Below are 20,301 nucleotides of genomic sequence, written 5' to 3' on the forward strand. Positions count from 1 at the left end.
GAGTAAAAGGCTTTCTTGCACCTAGGGATCTCTACTGTAAAGGGATGAGACTTAGTAGCTTGTCGGGTTTGTCGGGGGTAGTTACGTCGGGGAGGTACAAGTGTTTGCAGTTCGTCAGAGCATTCACCATTAAAGTATTTGTAAAACAGGCAGAGGGATGCAACATCTCGTCGATGGGACAGAGGTTGAAGCCTAGATGACAGTTCAGGACCTATCAGGTTGGCGACTCTTTTTTGAACCCTGTCCAGGAGCAAGAGACAAGCAGCAGATGCACCAGCCCAGATGTGACAACAGTACTCCATACATGGGCGAATGGTTTCCTTATAGAGGTATAGGATACAGGCAGGCGTAAGTAGTTTTCTAGCACGGTAGAGGGAGCCAACCTTCCTTGCAGCAGCCTTGGCAATGCTCTCAATGTATCTATTCCAGTTCATATTCCCTGTAAACGTTAGGCGGAGGAGTTTAAAAGAAGTACTTTCAGGCAATGAGTTCTTGGCCATTGCTATTGGTGGTAGAGAAGGTTTCTTGTAGTTATTGAAGGAAACAAGCTTAGTCTTAGCAGCATTGAATGTGACCAACCATTTTGTCCCCATTCCACTACGGATTGGAGGTCGTCCTCTAGTGTTTCTGCCATTTCCTTGGATATGTGTTCATTTGTTTTCCCCTCATATCTGTTGTAGAGAGTGGTGTCATCGGCAAATATACCCATCTCCGAAACAATATTATCAGGGAGGTCGTTTATGAATATCAGGAATAATAGAGGTCCAAGGATAGACCCCTGAGGTACTCCCGCATTTATGTCATATTGTTTGGATGTATGTCCGTCGAGGACAACTTTGATTTTTCTATTACTTAAGAAGGATTTAATTACATTATGAATTCTTCCAGTGATTCCATATGATCTAATTTTCCTTAGAAGACCATCGTGCCATACCCTGTCAAAAGCCTTAGATATATCAAGGGCCACCGCTCTACCCTCCCCTGTTTTATCCAATGAACGGTATATACGTTCAGAAACTACAGTTAAGATATCTGCTGTTGAACGGGCTTGCCTGAATCCATATTGTTTGTCAGTCAGGAGTTTAGCAGCTGTTAGGTGCTGGACTAGGGCTTGATTAACTAAGGACTCAAATATTTTGGCGAAAAGCGGGAGGAGGCTAATGGGGCGATAATTTAGTGGGTCAGTTTTTTCATCAGAATTCTTGAAGACTGGTACCACAGAGGCGGTTTTCCAGCAGTCGGGAAAACAAGATTCGTTAAGGCATTTATTGTAAAGTTTGGACAGAACTGGAGCAACCTCGGCAGAGCATTTTTTTAATAGCACAGCCGGGATGAGATCTGGTCCACATGCTTTTGAGGTGTCTAGGTTTTTTATAATAGCATGTACCTGAGAAGGGGTGATTTTCAAATCGTCAAGTGTGGTGTCTGTTCGCAGAGGAAAATCAGGGAGTGAGTGGTGTACCGAGTTCAGTGTGGAGTTTGAGGCAAACCGACTGGCAAGCAGATTAGCCTTGTCAGTTGCCGTGCAAGCAACCTCATGATTGTTTGTTAGTGGGGGAATAATTGACTGTCCATTATTAACTACGCTGTTGTAGATTTTCCAAAAATCCCGGGTTCCTAATTTCTGTGCTTCGATGCGCTTTCTGGTGGTTTCAGAGTAATCTGTCTTAGCTGTGTCTATCACTCTCTTACAATTATTTCTAGCTTCTATAAACTTCTGTTTATTTGAGCTGGACTTATGTCGGTTGAATCTGCAGAACGCATGCTGCCTTTGACAAATGGCAGCTGCACAAGCAGAAGTAAACCATTGGGGAGAGTGGGGCTTGCTATAGTATTTCCGTGCGGGAACGTGTGCTTCAATAGCAGTTTTGAACCATTCAGTTGTCTCATTTGCACACTGTTCTGCTGGAAGAGTAAAGATATTTTGCCATGGGGCATCTCTGATGAGCTCCCTGATGGCTTCCCAATCAGCCTTTTTGTAATACCTCGTTGTTTTGAGAAGTGGGTCTTCAGTTTTAGGGCGAGAATTTAGGCTGATTTCTACCATTATCACAGTGTGATCAGCATTCCCGAGTGGGCTGTGGGCATTTGTTATACAGTCATTGGGAACCGTTGTCAGAAAGAGATCTAGAAGTGAGGCATGTTGGTCGTGTTGGTCTGGGAAACGTGTCGGAAATGTAACCAACTGAGATAGGGAATGAGATATAGAGAAGCTATGAGTTGCGCTACCAGCTACGTCTGTGTGATTTGAGAATCCTAGCCAGTTACTGTGGTGGACATTGAAGTCACCAAATACATGTATTTGTGCGCTAGTATCGAGGGAGAGTGCTATATCTATGCTGTCTGAGACTTTGTTTATTAGGGTACAGTCTTGGTTTGAGGGAGAGCGGTAGAGAAAATACAAGTAGCTAATATTGGGTTGCATATTTAGTCTGAAGCACATAAAGGCCTGGCCCTCTGATTCTAGTTTTATTTCTCTAGTTAGGGGGAGGGTGTTTCGAATATAGACTCCAAGTCCATGCATATGTCTGTCCGAGTCCTTACGGTAGAGTGGGAGATAACCAGGCATGTTAAAGTGGTTAGAGGGAATGGAGGAGTGAAGGTTAGTTTCACTTAATGCTAAGATATCCGGGGTGTTTACAAGGAGAAATGACTCAACATCATCTAAGTAAATGCAAGCCTCAAGGGAGGAGGCAGGTTGGTTTTCTTTGAGTTTGGTCCTGGTTTAAACGTAACTTTTGCTTGAGCTGTCATTTCATTTTATTTTATTTAAAAGTTTCAGTTAGGGTGGATGAGTGAGGGGGTGCTGGACAAGTAGTTGTGCAGAATACCAGACATGCAATACAAGTAGACCATCAGCTGTCCTCACCCACAGGATTGTGGCCTCAGGAAAGCCCACCGGGGATGAGTGCAGGGTCCCTTTCCATGCGCGACATGGCACTACAAACATCCCGATATTTTACAACTGTTGATAGAGCAGCCGCTCTAAGCGCTACCAAAGAGTTAGGGCTCCTGTACTATCAGTCGGAAACAGCAGCCAGGAACTGTCAATCCGGTACCCTCAATCCATTAGGCAAAGCCAGCCCAGTCCAACTGCACTGACATATATGGCACTGAAGCACCCCACTGTGTCCAGTTTAGGGGGATGGGATGTGGCAGGAGTGGGGAAATGCGGCGTTCATTGCCCTAATCAGGAAACAAGGTCAACCACTGGGTGATTCAGACGAGTCCCTGTGATAGTACCTCTACGCCTGGCCAATAGGCAAAGAAGGAGTATGAAAGCCGGGCGATAGACAGAGTCTATCTCCTCCTTAAGCAGTTTAGGTTTGCCAACCGGTGATTTGTTTGAGTCACCAGCTCTAGGAAGGTTGTCGTCCAGGACTGAAGAGGCCTCCCTCCCCTAGGTTTAGTTTCAGAGTTTTCCTTCTCCTAGACGGATGGCCTGGGAAGACCTACGGGTCCATCAGCTCCGAAGGGGTTCACCCCGTGCCTGGGTCCTAATCCAGGTATTTCTGCGACCCCGCATGGGTAGTTAATATTTATTGGTTATTTAGGTTAATATCTCCTGGAAAAATCGGGCATTTAGGTTAGCGTCTACAGAAAATTTTCACTCCTCAGCATGGTTAAAAAAGGGCATTATTATGCTTTCCATTTTCATTTTTACTGGGAGAGGGTATAGGTAAAAATTCATGCAGTGGAAGCAGCTAAATTTGCTACAGTATTGGATCGAGAGAGACGAGTTAATGTATGGTTAGATATATTTTTGTAAGTTTAGCAATGTATGGTTAGACATGGTTTAGTAGGTTTAGGAATGTATGGTTAGATATGGTTTAGTAGGTTTAGGATTAGGATAAAGTGTTAGAGTATGATCTACTTGCTATAAGAAATTCTGATTTGGTGCCCAAACCGGACATTTAGTAAGACTGAAAGATAATATATGCTCAGTATAGATACAAGAGAACATTTGATATGGAGTACAGTTATACCTGATAGATATAGGTTATTGCATATTCTGTAAGTATAGTTAAAGTATAGATGGATGGATAAGTAGTATTGTATACGAATGCATGGAATTTTAGACAATTTGAGTAATTTGAGTAAGTTGCCTTTAGACTACAACGAAGGAGAATGACTACACCTTTCTCTTATTTTTACCAGCTAAAACCAAATCGAATTTGTTCCACAGGTCCAGATCAACTATATATCAAGTTTCAAGTCTGTTGACTAAAAATTGACAGAGCAGTTTGGTAAAGACCGTTTCTCACATAGACAAACAATGTCACTTATATATATATATATATATATATATATATATATATATATATATATATATATATATATATATATATATATATATATATTGGCAAGTGTGAGAAGTTTTCTAGCTCAGTAGAGAGGGCCTACCATCTTTGTTGCAGACTTGGCAGATCTTTTATGGCACTAGTGGACATTACTGTCCATAGTGGAAAAGTTTAACTTATAATTATACGTCTTTAATTACCTGATAATTATATGTCTAACATCTAATGCTATTCCTACCTCACTTTAGTGGAAATGGAGACTGAATGATAAATATGGCTCTGGAATTTGGAGAAGCAGAGTCAAAGATCTATTCCATGATGATATCCATATTGTTTTCTCATGTAGACAGTACTATAGCATCTGCAGGATTCAACACCCTTGCAATATCATTGATGCGAGTTTCAAATATTTAAGCTGAAACTAAATCAATGGTTTCATTGAAGTCAAGGACAAACTTCCTCAGCCATGTTGAGCCCCCAACAACATCTCCGAAAGAGACCAAACTGTTAGATATTGGAAGGCAAACCCTGTAAAAAAAAACATTCAATGAGTTGCACACACACAAATGGATTCAAATGTTAAGAATTCGGTATTTCCACCTATTGTCTAACAGAATGCATAATTCGACCCAGAAACATTTGAGCAGATATCGATCAATAGTTGAGACAATAAAAAAAGGAAATATTAAAGATTCTAATGGAAAGAATGTGATTATGAATAAAATCGTGACAGAGAAAGAAAAGTTAGTCAGAGACAGAGCTGCGGTATGTATCACCATTTCTTCACCACCGTCTAATCCACGCACCCCGAATCTTTCAGTAAACATTAAAAACAAGAATAACAATTTGTCACAAAAAAGCTGATTGTTGGAGTGAAATATAAACAATCATATATTTTTGTAGATCAACTGTGTTGTGATTTTTACTTTGCTGTCAATGTGTGTATATACTTTGTGCCAGCAACAAAAGTACATGTTAACATTATATAGACTAGACAAGGGTATTTTGAACACCCAGCCACAGCAATTACGTAACACAGTAATGTGAGTGTCAAATATTTAAACTGAAACTAAATCTGCTATTTCGCTTGTTGGAATGTCTGTAGCTTAGAAACGCTATTAATGATGACATTGTTCCAGTATAGAATTGATGAGGCTCCCAAATAACTGGCACAGTGCCATCTTGGTACCACATGAAGCCACACATTTCCATTATTTCTACCACAGGAAGGTGCCAGTGGCTAAGTGGTTAACGACACCGAATTACACCCTGGGTGTGCCAAGCTCACACTAAAACAGAAACATTACCCTACAAATAAACATCCTCTAACTGAATGCCAGCCACAGCCAGTCCATTCTTGTTCTCAACTTTACATGTCCATTTTCTTCAACATCGACATTCTTTCTCCGACAATGTGCTGCATTTTTTCTTCTTTTTTTCTTCTCGCACACACTTTCTAATTTGCATAAGCACGTTTTACTAATCTCTTCGTAAGCCAGCCATGCTTTGCTGCTGCTGATATTTTTCCACACGCTCATATGCAGTATGTTACAATAAACATTAACCTAAACATGAAGCTTATCATAACGATAAACATTACCCTACAAATAAACATTGCTCTAGACATAAACATTACCTTAAACATGAACACGAGACAATCCTTGTGAAAACTAAATATTCACCTGATTCTATTTCTTGTTTTTTTTCCTGAAGCAGCTCATCCAATTCAGCTTGCTCATTTTTTTGTTTCAGAATAAAGTTTCGACCATCTATGACTTCATCATTTTCTGACTGAGATGTGAGCTTAGCTTTTTGTACCTTGGCAGAATTCTGAACTTCCTTGGCAAATTGGTTCGGCTTGAAAAGTGCTTTCCCGATATAAGGACTCTCAACTAATGGTTCGTTATCATCAGTATCCTGAAAAATTAAACAGATCATTATCAGTAAATGACGATTTTTTAAAAAGAAAATTTCTAGTTTCCAACATTAATAGAAGTAATACATTTAATCATATAAAATAGTCCCTTCCTTCCAGTGTTTATTCATTTTCTTATTTACATAACGTTACCCAACACATTGTAACCTCAGTTACAAAGTAGACAAACAATAGAAATAGCTTCTTTTTTTTTTGGAAAATTTATTTTCTCATTTTTCTGCCACGCATGGCTATAACTTTTGCCTGTTAAAATCGGGCAAACGTCCAATAATAATAATAATAATAATAATAATAATAATAATAATAAAGATAAAGATAAAATAATAATAATAATAATAATAATAAAGATAATAATAATAATAATAATAATAATAATAATAATAATAATAATAATAATAAAATAATAGATATAAAAAATATAGAGTTAATAAAATTCTTGTAGAATTAATCAAAAACACGAAACAGTACTTATTTAGATTCTGGCCAAAGTTCTGATCACATTGCATTGACATCATCCGGCATGGTTGCGAAAATATCCAGAAGATGCTGATGACATGATTAGCCAATCAGCAATCAGCTGTCAGCAGATAACAAATTTCAATATGAAGTTCATTTAAACCAGAAAAAAATGTTTTTTGTGATCATTTTAAAAATGAATCACAGCATGGTGTGTGAACTCGGCTGCTTCCGTAACCATGCCGGAAGATGCCGATGCAATGATGCCAGAACTAGGATCAGAATCTGAACAAGTATCCAGCAAACAAATGAATAAAGAAGAAAGACTTACGAGAGTTTGGTCAGCAACAGGTTGGTCTCCAAGATTGGCAAATTTGGCATCAATTTTATAGAACGCCAATTCTTGTTCCAATTGATAATGTTTCTCACAGGCTTTGTGGAGCTCTTTTGTTTTTTTCTTCAACTAAAAACAATAAAAATATCAAAAAAGATTACAAAATAACATCAGGTAACGGAGAATATTAAGATTTTAATTTTTTAATATTTTTTAAAATCTTATTATCTCCCCTGATAAAAATTAAGGCAGATGTAGATAATGATCTTTTAAATCAATGCATTTCAGAATATGTGTTTAGATTATAGAAAGCCAATATTTCATAACTCAATCACAATTGAATAAAATGGTGTTTTTTACCAAATCATTTTTTGTTTGCAGTTCTTGCTCCAGTTCTTTGATACGACTTGATGTTTCCTGATCTTTTTTCTTCCAATTTTCACAGTCAATCGCAGCTTGTTTCTGTTCTTTGATAAATTGGTTGTATTCTTCTTCCAATTTCTGATTCTTGGCTTCCTGATTCTCCAGCGTTTTCTCAAGGTTAATAATCTCTTCTACAAGAACAACAACAACAACAATAACAACAACAACAACAACAATACTAATAACAATAACAACAATAAGTAGTAGTAGTAGTAGTAGTAGTAGTAGTAGTAGTAGTAGTAGAGATCTACTAGATGCAAGGGAAAAACCTGGCGTTTATCAAAATATGACTTGCATGTTGGGATAGAAGACCTGATATGTGCCGTGCAGGAGTAAGCGTTCAGGGCTAATTATGTGAAGTATCTCATTCATAAAACGGTTTAAAGTCCCTTATGTTGATTGTGTGGACAGAAAGGTGATAACGTACAACACCTCATCAGTAGTTGTGAGAAGTTAACTCAAAAGGAACACGAGAGATGTCATGGCAATATTGCAAGACAGGCCCATTGTTATGTGGTGGGTGATATTTTAAAGAGGTACCAAATATGCGCGTATGTTACGTGAGTTCTTATTTAGTGTTCTTGTTTGTAGAGATAGAGACAGTCTTATATATAAAGAGACATTGAAGAGATATAGAGACAGTCTTAGGAGTGTTCATATCGACGCAGATACAAAAACACATGATGACGTCCTTTATTTCATGACTGGTCCTAATTTCGCTCGAGGAATTCAAAGTTCTTTTACATGGCTTTTCTTCTCTAACCTTCGCTTCCAAGGTTTGGTGTCAGCAGCTGTTTCTGACCTCTCTCTCTCGGCTCTTCTTGGCTCTTCTTGGCTCTTCACTCCTAGACTGCATCTAAAACTCTACCTATATTGAGAACTCGTCACGTCGTCGCATGATTAAACATGTTCTCATCGAGCACGTTGCCTTGACATGTGTCACGTTGCAAAACATCCCACACTGACATGACCCCACGAGTTCAGTAACCTATTTTTCGAATAACCTCTTTACAAAATATGTTTACAATTTCAATTGACGATTAAATTCCTTATTTTAATTTTCACAGAAACAAATTTTATCATTACACTCCTTTTCCAATGGACAGATATCTAACTATTTTGTGTGAGCTAAACAATTGCGATTCCACATTTCTTATTTTCAATAAGATTCTGTATTTATTATAACTTATGATTGGAATTCTCAATTCCAAATCTAGCTTCGCAAGTTCGAATCCTTGACTATCCTATTTCATATTTACTCACAAGAACAGGCTTCTGTTATTGTAACACCATTAGGATACATGCAAGAAAAGAAGATTGGAATGCAGTGAAAAATGGTACGAACATGTTTTAGAAGGAGTGGTTGACAATGATTATGTGAAATTATTGTGGGATATGAATATCCAATCTGATAATGTGATTGAAGCAAGGAGACCAGATTTAGTCTTGTTGGACAAAAATGAACACAAGGCAATAATCATTGATGTAGCAGTGATGTCGGTTGATGTAAATGTGGAGGAAAAAGAAAAGGAGAAAGTCGAAAAATACCAAGACTTGAAAAGGAAGATAAAAAAAAGCTGTGGAAATTGAAGAAAGTAGAAGTTGTACCTGTTGTGATAGGAGCCCTAGAGGAGTGTGACAAAAGGATTTGACAAGTGGATTGAGAAAATTGAGATCCATTGCAATGTTGGAGAACTTCAAAAACCTTGTTTGTTTGGAACTGCCAGAATCTTGCAGAAAGTGCTGGAAGACTGAGAAAACAAAATGCTGATAGCCTATGTTCATTTGTTATGATTTACTTATCAGTCTAAAATCGGCAATACCAACAATCAGACACAAAATGTGAATAGTAATAATAATGATAATAATAATAAATGACTGTTTGGCGACAGGTAACTTCCCTGAGAGGCTGACAAAGGGCATTATAGTTTGATCATGAAAGATAACACAAAAATGGATGAATTGACAAACTTTAGACCAATCACATGCCTCGCACTTATGTGAAAGCTTTTCATTAACATATTGTCTGAAAATATCTATGGTCATTTGAACCAAAACAATTTACATGAGGAACAGAAAAGCTGAAAACAAAAGATCACAAGGCACTAAGAATCAGCTTCTGATCGATAAAATGATCCTAAGAAACTGCAAACGAAGGTCTAATAACCTTGTCATGGGCTGGATAGATTATAAAAAGGCATTTCAGATGGTCCCCCATACATAGGTATTCAAATGTTCGAAAATTATTATTATTTTCTTTAGTAGCCCCCAACATCCAAGCATCTATAAAGAATCGCATGAAGAATTGGGAAACCAATTTAACTTCAGGAAATATTACATTAGACAAAATGAAAATTAAGAGAGGGATTTTCAAGGGCGATAGTTTTTCCCGTTTGATTCTTATCATCAGTTTGATCTTGTTGACATTTCTTTTACAGAAAGTTAAAGCACGATATGAACTTGGGAAATGACTTCCAATTCATCAATAACTTTTAAGATTTTCGAAGAAATGAATACGAGTAATATATCGAATATTCTAGCACCAAAGTAATATATTGAATATTCTAGCACCAAAGTAATATATTGAATATTCTAGCACCAAAGTAATATATTGAATATTCTAGCACCAAAGTAATATATTGAATATTCTAGCACCAAAGTAATATATTGAATATTCTAGCACCAAAGTAATATATTGAATATTCTGGCACCAAAGTAATATATTGAATATTCTGGCACCAAAGTAATATATTGAATATTCTAGCACTAAAGTAATATATTAAATATTCTAGCACCAAAGTAATATATTGAATATTCTAGCACCAAAGTAATATATTAAGTATTCTGGCACCAAAGTAATATATTGAATATTCTTGCACCAAAGTAATATATTGAATATTCTAGCACCAAAGTAATATATTGAATATTCTAGAACCAAAGTAATATATTGAATATTCTAGCACCAAAGTAATATATTGAATATTCTAGCATGGTGCACAAACTTTATCATCATTCTAATACAAGGTAAGTTGGAAATTATCTGCACTTTGATCTTTGTTTTGATTGATTTATAGACCGTCATTGTCTGTAGACTTTTACCAATGACCTGCCAGCTTCCCGATTTAGTCAAAAAAGCAATCTTTCGACTTTGAACCGAAAATCTTTGACAGGATTCTTCAGTTTCATCAAATTATTCAAATTGGTGACTATTTATTATACACTGTTAAAATAAAAAGCCGGGGTTAAGTATTAAAAAGTTTAAATTACTTAAGAACAATGTATAATGCAGAAGAGATATAGACAGCGTTCTTGGGGTCAAAATAGTTGACCATTTTCAAATTTGAAATAATTTTTCCCGTTTTCTTGGGCAACAGGTTTTAATTGCAAACATTCAAGACTTCAAAGAGAAGAAGAAAAAATAATTATATTTTTCTTTTTCTTTTACCCATTGAGAAACGTTCTTTGGCCTTGCTTCTGTCCATGGCACTAATTGGCTGACCATCAAGAATCTCCAGTGTACGGATATGGAAGATGATGAAGGCTCGTGAATGGGTCAACTCGGATAATGGGTTATCAGCAAAGCTCAACTGGATGAGATCAGGCAGAGCCTTCAGTCGACTTAATTCATTCAGCTGAAAAAAAAAAATAGAAAAAAAAAATGAAATATTTGATACATTACAGAAATAAATTTGAAAAATTAGGATTAACTACTTTACTAAAAAATGAATGAGAGTTGAAATTTCCAAATAGTTAATCACATTTCTAACTATTGTAAACATTAATTTTTTTATTTAGTTATCCTTCATTAAGATTTCCCAAACTCGATGTATTACCTCAATTTCTGCCTAAAGTATTTGCATAGTATATACATCTCTACATTCCCTTCTTGCATGAATACTCTTGCCACATATGGGCTGGTGCATCTTCTATTAATCTTTCCCTCTTAGACATGGTTCAAAAAAGAGTTTCCAATCTAATTGGTCCTGCACTGTCAGCCAAGTTCCAACTTCTGTCCAATCATTACAGTGTTGCATCCTTGTGCCTGCTTTACGGATGCTTGCATGGACTGTGCTCCGATGAACTCATAGCATTTGTGTTCCCTCGACTTACATACTCCTGACTAATCCAAAAAGTACCAAAATGCTACTTCTTCATTACTGAGATTTCTAGATGTCAGAAAGCCTTCGACTCTAATAGTTTCTTCTCCCATACTGCTAAACTTTAGAATTATCTCCCTGTTTCCTACTTCCTTGACTATACTAAAATGCAAGAGTTTGAATGCAACAGAAACAAACAGCTCGCTGCTCAACTCCCCACACAATGTAGATACAATCCCAAATAGTAATCTCTTGCATCCAAGTGGCAATATACCGTATTCGGAGTGAAAAAAAAAGTTTCTTTTTCTAAAAAAAAAGATGATTTAAAAAAAAAGAACATGACCCACAAAAGGGTGTAACAATTTTAATGACCGAGAAAATTTGTGACTAAAATATTTGACAGGTGTGACATAAAACTTTATTATCGTTTTTTTTTATCTATTTTCTGTTTTGCATTCAATGAGTTTTCACGTCTGCTGATGAAGATAAGATGTTAAACTCACATTTGTAAAAAGCATCAATTTAAATTTTCAACGATGTGTTTGAAAAACAAAGTGAAATATTACTGAATGCAGTTTTCATGTTTTTTTTTTTGCGTGAATGATTTTTTTAATAACGAGAAAAATAATTCTCTAATATTGTAAAGATTAAAAAGACATTGTTATAATACATGAACTCTGTCATATATCTTTATATATAAAGTAGTAGCTCACGCGCGTGTGTGTGTGTGTGTGTGTGTGTGTGTGTGTGTGTGTGTGTGTGTGTGTGTGTGTACAACTTTCCTTCAGCCCATGTCACTAGACCGATCATGACCAAACCTAGCATGATGATGGTCCCACACCATTCTCCAAGATAAAGGTCAGAGGTCAAAGTCAAAGCCTATGTATATATATATTCTTCTACAGCCCATACCACTGAACTGATCATGACCAAACCTGACATGATAATGGTCTTCGACCTAGGGATGGTGCACACTATTTTTTCAAAGTCAAGGTCAAATTTTAAGTTCAAGACTTTACTGTATGCTTGGGTATCCGCGAAGTGGGTACCTGAGTGTACAGCAAAATTTAAAAATAAAAGCATAATATTTACATTTGCATTACAAAAAATCAGAACAACATTGGTACCGTCGGTTTCAAATTCAAACATAGGAGACATAGTTGGTCATCTATGTCAAACTCTTTTCAGGTGACTAACTATAGGTTTGCTGTGTTTGGGTTTGAAACGGACGGTACCGATATTATTCTGAGCTTCTGTAACACACAAACACACACATATATATTTAGAGAGAGAGAGAGAGAAAGAGAGAGAGAGAGAGAGAGAGAGAGAGAGAGAGAGAGAGATTTTCTTAGTATTTCACGTATGCTTCTAGAAATGTATAGACTTTTTATTTCTTTTATGAAAATAGCTACAGACAAAGCGAGAAGCCACTTGATGTAATGAGTTAACAAGAACAAAAATGATTATCTCTAAGACAAGAGATGTGTATTGGTATTAGTTTTAAAAAGATCAGGGCTGTATGTAAGAGGAAAATAGTCAGTAAGAAAAATGTTCAAAAAGCTTGCAGTTCTTGAAAGAAGTTACTTGAATAGGAAGCTGTATTATAATGAAGTATCAAAATAATTAATTGATGAAGACCACTAGACCAACGAGTCAAACGAGCTGGAACAAAGGAAGCAGGGAATTCAGACAATTATGAAGAACACGAGTAATAATAGTATTTATAAAAAAAGACTGAGAAATGTTCTATGAGAAAGAGGTTTCAGAGAAGAAGAAAGAGTGTGTCCCAAAAAAGACTGAGACTAGCAACATCGCGTCTGTGAAAGAGAAGAAAAAGAAAGGGGGTGGACAATCAAATTGCAGATACGTTTCTACACCTTATCAAATTACTTCTTATCTCGACCCTTCGAGCCACTTCCCCATACCAAGACACTTCTTTGAACAAAACTGTTTCTTATCAGTGATTGTATATTTGACTGTTTCTCCAAAGTTGTTTGTCCGCAATAGAATCTATTTTATTTTCGTATCGATCGACTTTGTCATTCCTTTTGACATTGATTTTCTCTAGATAAATTTTTTTAATACATTTGAATTAAATCAGAATATTTTATCAAATTTTCAAAGCTAAAAATATTTCTTTGCTGAATTTATTATAATATGATTTTTGTGCAATGCAGTAGCATATTGTCGCAACACTTCAATTGCTGTATCTACCATTAGTCTCTCACTCTTAGACAGGGTCCAAAAAGGTGTCTCAAATCTAATGTCCCGCACTATCAAATAAGCTCTAACTTCTGTCTCATCGCCGCATCCTTGTGCCTGTTTTACAAGTATTTTAATGGAATGTGCTTTGATGAATTCATAACATACTTGCTTCCTCCTTGTACATACTTCCGATTAACCATCTACTCTAATAGTTTCTTTCCATGAACTGCTAGACTTTGGAATTCCTTCTCTGCTTCCTGCTTCCAGGGCTGTACTAATCTGCAGAAGTTTAAATCTAATGTGAACAGACATCTCACTGCTCAACTCCCCATAGTTTCCTGTTAGACACGATTCCAAATTGTTGCACCTTACGTTCAAAGTGGCAATATGTCTTGTTTCAGGTAAAAGAAGAGTAAAAAAAAAAAAAGGTAAATAAAAAATTTGTATTTTTTATTCCAAGAAATATTCGATTATTAGATTGAGAAGTGTTAGAGGCTATCACAATGCAAAAAGGGGAAATTTTCCGGCAGTGAAAAAGAAAGTATTTGCCTCAGTATCATGCACTTTTGGGTTATGTCCAAAAATTCAGTATGCAAAGTTAAGACGCTTGAAGTAGATTCGGTTTACCTAAATATGGAATGGAAGTCAGTAAACATGAAACGAAATACGAAACCATATAGAAATAATTTTTTTTTTCTTTTTAAATTATTTTAGTTTTGATACTTCTTGTGTTATCATGAAACAATATAAAAAAAAAATTTCATTTTTTTACATTTCTATAAATAGTTTTTTTTTGTTTCAACACTTGTGTTATTACAAAAAAATAACGACAATTTTTCTTTTGTAGATTTCTATAAATAGTTTTTGTAGTGATATGCAAATTTAATATAATTTGTATATGAGCAGATAGCTCATATTTATAAACTGACACCAACTAGAACAGGTTGGTTGTTGAACGCTTACTTAGTGTTATACACGACATATCAATGGCGTCGTCAATAGGAGATTCTCTGGTCCTTGAAGACCGAGATACGTGGATTCGTTGCTTCGCTGCTAATGTGAGATGCAAAATATTGAAAGACAACAAAAACAGCGAAGGGGAAAATGAAATCACCGACTTGTTCATGGTTAGCGCTGGATGTGAAGCAATTATGAAGGTTGCTACAATGGTTTACCCTCGAGAACTAGAGAAAAATGACTTTCGGAGAAATAGGTCAGGTTATCAAGAGAAACATGAGGCCGAAAAAAAGACTTGTGATTACAGAAAGGACCAAGTTTATGGCAATGAAGCAGGAAGTGGATGAACCGATAGTAAAATATTTACACCGGTTAAGAAGTGCAAGTAAATACCGTGAATTCCAAAAACTAGGAACAGAAGAACAGAAAACTGAAGAAGAGTTAATTCAACTAAGATTAATTGAAGGTATGCATAATTCGGCACATAGATATACGCTAATAGAACAGTTACAAACATGCCCTTGAATATGTGTCTAGAATTTATACAACAGCAGGAATTAATACATACCTACACCAAAAAATAAAAAAGAGTTGGAGTCCTTCTTAGGTCTGGTAAATTTTTATAGAAAATATGTACCAAAATATAATGAGTTGACAGAACCATTTGCGAAGTTAAGAAAAAAATGCGGAATTCATTTGGTTAGAACACCAACAGAAAGCTTTTGAAAACCTAAAACAGATTCTGGCAAAAAAGCCAATAGTACAAATTTTTGACCCTAAGAAGGACATAACTCTAACTACTGACGCTAGTGAGCATTCCATATCCTGTATTCTGTCACAAGATGGTCATCCCGTAATGTACTTATAGAAGAGATTAACAACGACTGAACACAATTATTCTAATATAGAAAGGGAGGCACTAGCCATAGTGTGGACAACGGACAGACCAAGACAGTTCTTGATCGGAAAAAAATTCTTGTTGAAAAGTGATCACAGACCACTGGAATTTATTTTCAACCCAAGAAAAGAATTACCGAAAGTTACAACGTCCAGAATATTACGTTAGGCAATTAGACTGATGGCGTTCGAATTTGACATTGAGTATGTTATAGGGAATAGGATACCGCACATTGATGCCTTATCTAGATTGATGTTTTATAGAGAGGTTAAGGACAAAAACGACAAGGAATTAGAAACCTTGTAGAAACCGATGTAATATCTGTAGATAAAATGGCTACTGAAACTACAAATGACCCAGTGTTAAACAGAATAGTGTTGAGGATAAAAGAGAATCGCTGAGGAAATTGTTCAATGGCTGAAAGACAATTCCAAGAAATAAAACTATAGAAAACGGGGTAATATGTCATGGAGACTTGGTAGTTCTCCCCAGAAACACAGAGGAGACAGGTTATAAAAAGTGTACACGATGACGTACATTGTGGAGTGGCAGCTACACAAAGATTAAAATTGGAAGCATGGTGGTCAGGGTACTCAAGAGATGTAGAAGACTATCTAAAAAGATGCAAAAAAAATGCACACAACTCAGGAATTTCAAGCAAAAGCAAATACATGTGTGGCCCCGATAAGCAGAACCATGGAGCAGAGCACACATGGATCATGCCTATGTCAGTGGGATAGGACTATTATTAATATTAGTAGACGCATATTCAGGTTGGCCTGAAAGTGTGAGAGTACCTGATAAAAAAAGTACCACCGTAAAACAAATATTAAGAGTAATATTTTTGAGAAATTGGATACCAAGAACATTGGTGACGGATAACGCGCCAGAATTTGCGGATGCTGATTTGCATGAATGGTTAAGAAAAATAGGATGCAAACCTTACAAGATCCTTCCCTACTACGCCCAAAGTAATAGGATAGCGGAAAGGATGGTCCAGACAGTAAAAGCATGCTTGCAACAGAACGAGAAAATCGATGCTTTCCTACCAAGACTATTACTAAGTTATAGAACAATTCCACATGCAGGCAGGCCAGAAAGTCCATCTGCCTCAATAGGCAGGTAATTAAGATCCCCTTTGACTATGTCATATGCCACAAATCAAAAGATGTGGTACAAAAGAAATAGGAATACCGAAACCGAGACAGCAGAATTTATTATGCAGAAAGGACATAATACTGCAATATTAAATAAAGAAAATAGGAACAGTGTTCTAGCTCATGCCGACCAAATAAGATCACAAGGAGATGATGAGGAAATGCCTTCAGAGCTGTCCACTATTGACATAACAGAAGAGTTAATGCAAAATGAGACTGCGGAGGAAGAGGTAGAGAGGGACGAGTTAGAAGAGGAAGAAGTAGAATGGGACAAGTCAGAAAAGGAAGTTCAGAGTATGCAGGAGGAACAATTCGATCATAAGGAAAGACATGATAGATCCAGATCTCCAAGGGAAAGGAGAGAGATAAAGGAAATTGTTCAGGAGGGCACAAGAAGTAGAAGAAGTACTCGCGACATAAAGCCCTTCCGTTATAACGAGATATAGTGATATGCAAATTAAGTATAATTTGCATATGAGCAGATAGCGCATATTTATAAACTGACACCAACAAGAATAGGTTGGTTGTTGAACGCTTACTTAGCGTTATACACGACATATGAGTTTGTTTGTTGTTGTTGTTGTTGTTGTTTTAACATTTGTGTTATCACAAAAAAAAATAATGAGAATTTTTGTTTTTTACATTTCTATAAACGATGTCATTTTGAAATAATATATTTTTGTTTTTCACAACTTTAATCACAGAATTTTGTCATAAATAATGTATGAAAGTTTTTTTATCAACACTCCATGTGTTACCAACAAAAAATATTCAGTTTCGTAATTCAATTGAAGCTACTTTGTTTTATGATACGTTATTTATGACAAAATTGTTTGAAATTTGTGAACATTTTCGAATTATTTCCATATGAATATATTTTAAATATTTAGAAAATTAGGTAAATGTTTATTTTAACTGTAACACAACGTCGGCCATTCTAGTTTGCGTTTTTATAGGTTATCAAGGCCGCTTAAACGAATCTGGCATAACCCCTCGACCTTGGGACTATTTTGTGCCATTTCACCCCCTTCGTTAACGCTTTTCTAAATATTTTTTTTTGTTTGTTTGTTTCATGATAAAACAAGAAGTGGTTTCATATGGTTTCGTTTTTCATTTCATGCTAATGACTTGCATTCCATATTTAAGTAAACCGAGTCTACTTCCGGTGTCTTAACTTTGTGTACTGAATTTTTTGGACATAATCGTACTTTTGTTTCATTCATTTTAAATTAGAATCATTAAAAGGGCACCAAAAACATTTATTTTTATGAAGTTGTGCTGACTTTATTCATCCAGCAAGGAGTATTATGCTTATTCCTTCATCAAATAGTGCTATATTCATTCATTAAGGAGTATTATATTATTCATTCAACAAGGAGTATTATATGTATTCATTTATGTATTGTATTTATTCATTCAAAAAGGAGTATAAAACAATATGAAATGAAGATATGTCTTACTCACCGACCCGAGATTGTTTTTAGCAATCTTAAATACTCGAAGTGATTTCAGTCTTTTAGCCAGCCATGATGGAATGTATTTGATCTGGTTTCCAGTCAGATTCAACACTTGCAGGTTAACCAAACTCTCCAGTCCTTCCACTTTCCGGATGTTGTTAAAGGATAAATTCAGTTCTTGCAATTGCGTTAGTTTCTCCAATTTTTCTATCTTCTCAATGCAATTGCCACTTAAGTTCAACACTTGAAGTTGTTTTAGAGATTCGAGATTTTCAATATACTGAAAAAGAAAAAGAAAGAGTTTCTACTATACTGCGTGTATGTGTATGAGTTCCTCATAGGTTCCGAAACGGCTAAGCATATCTTTTGCAAATTCCACACAAAAATAATTTATATTTTTGGCAATGTTGTGTACAGAAATTCATCCGATAAGCAGGGTAAATCGAAACCATCTGATCTTAAAAATAATCTTTCTTCTCTAATAGAAAAAAAAAGAAGAATTTTTACAGGGGAATATTTTACATTACACCGGCGTAACCTTGGCCGGTGTAACGTAAAATATTCCCCTGTAAAAATTTATCTTTTTTATCTATAAGAGAAGAAAGGCTATTTTTAAGATCGGCAAGACCAAATATCAGCTGACGTGATATTGTAAACAAACGCAGACAGAATTTGATGAACGACATTATCATTATTATTATTTTTAATTTTTTCTTTTTTTTTTTTTTTTTGCAAATTAGTCCACCGGGCAAATTATTCCTGGCAATATATAATAATCAACAGAGGACTGATTCTATAAACATACATACGCAATTTGCATAAATTAAGATATCATGTTTGAGTTTATTGTATGACCAAGCAATGCCAGGCATCCAGCTAGTTCACAATATTTTTGATGTTGAAAAACGTTGTTTATTAAATAAAATATGTAAAACCTTTTAAAAAATTCGAGATCATTTGACCCTAAAAGAAATACAAGACCAAAACACCACTAAAGATGTATTAAGTTAGAAAATTAACAATTTTTGTTAAAAAAAAAAAAACTTGAATGAAGATATTATTTTTTTTTATTTAAAAAAAATCATTTTGGTCATTCCAACCTCAAACAAAACCGATTCCCACTAAAGCACGAAGGGCTACTGTGATAGGGGTTAGACTTATGGGAAGATTTAAGGTGGGGAATTAGGCAACAAGATGTTTATTCCTGTTATATCTAAATTTCTGCAGGTTAGTATATTCCGCAAACAGGGAGCAGGCAGGCGATTCCATAGGCAAACAGTCCAAGGAATGAAGCTATTTTCTTGAATCCTCCGACATATAAGATAGGGAACTCTACAGCGTGAGGTTGGTTGAGAGAGTATGAATGTAGAAAGTTCTTGTAAGGAAGTTCAAGAACTTTCTACATAGGTGCCTTCAATAAATTTCCAAACTTTTTTATGGGCACTTTTATTGTTAGTACATACATGAAACTTTTATTGTTAGTACATACATAAAACTTTTATTGTTAGTACATGCATCTCTTCAATTATCTCATAACGACAGCCTCTACGGTTTTTCTTGAGCTTTGGGAAAAAGCAAAAGTCACAGGAAGCAAGGTCTGGACTATAGAGAGGGTGAGGAACTGTCTTCATGCCCATCATGGTCAAATAGTCTGTGATAAGGATTGAGCACTCTTAAGACAAACTTTGTGCAAATCTTCCGCATCTTCACTTCCTTGCAAATGATTGCGTATACAGTTACCACACTAACATAAAACTGTGCATTCATTGTCTCTATAGACAAAAGACGATCCTTATCCATGAAATTCTTTATTTGGCCAATCAACGCTGATGTTCTGACTTCCTTACTCCTTCCACACTTCTCATCATCCCTCACACTCCATACCTTCCTTAAATCTCTTATGCCACTCAAAAACTGATGCTCTTCATTCATGCAAGATGGTCCAAAAGCAGCCTGGAGCATTCATTACGTTTCTGTAGCATTTCTCCAAGTTTAAAACACAATTTTATTGCATATTATTACTTTAAATTGCCCTAACGTCCAGATTACATTTTTGAAATTTACTAGCTGTGATAATTAG

General features: G+C 35.8%; 1 protein-coding gene across 5 annotated transcripts in view; it reads right to left on the reverse strand.

The window, feature by feature from the left end:
* LOC145241281 (uncharacterized) overlaps window positions 1-20,301 on the reverse strand; it is a 292,029-nt gene that overhangs the window by 216,239 nt on the left and 55,489 nt on the right. For all 5 annotated transcript variants that reach the window (XM_080104025.1, XM_080104023.1, XM_080104024.1 and 2 more), the window contains exons 5-9: window positions 18,229-18,501; window positions 10,896-11,082; window positions 7,388-7,581; window positions 7,025-7,156; window positions 5,984-6,218 (exon numbers count right to left, since the gene is read on the reverse strand). In XM_080104025.1, the coding sequence (XP_079960151.1) occupies window positions 5,984-6,218; window positions 7,025-7,156; window positions 7,388-7,581; window positions 10,896-11,082; window positions 18,229-18,501 (1,021 nt within the window). The remainder of the gene's footprint in view (window positions 1-5,983; window positions 6,219-7,024; window positions 7,157-7,387; window positions 7,582-10,895; window positions 11,083-18,228; window positions 18,502-20,301) is intronic.

The sequence above is a fragment of the Euprymna scolopes genome, chromosome 20, assembly GCF_053919585.1.
Source record: "Euprymna scolopes isolate OS-2025 chromosome 20, ASM5391958v1, whole genome shotgun sequence".
In the NCBI taxonomy this organism is placed as follows: domain Eukaryota; kingdom Metazoa; phylum Mollusca; class Cephalopoda; order Sepiida; family Sepiolidae; genus Euprymna; species Euprymna scolopes.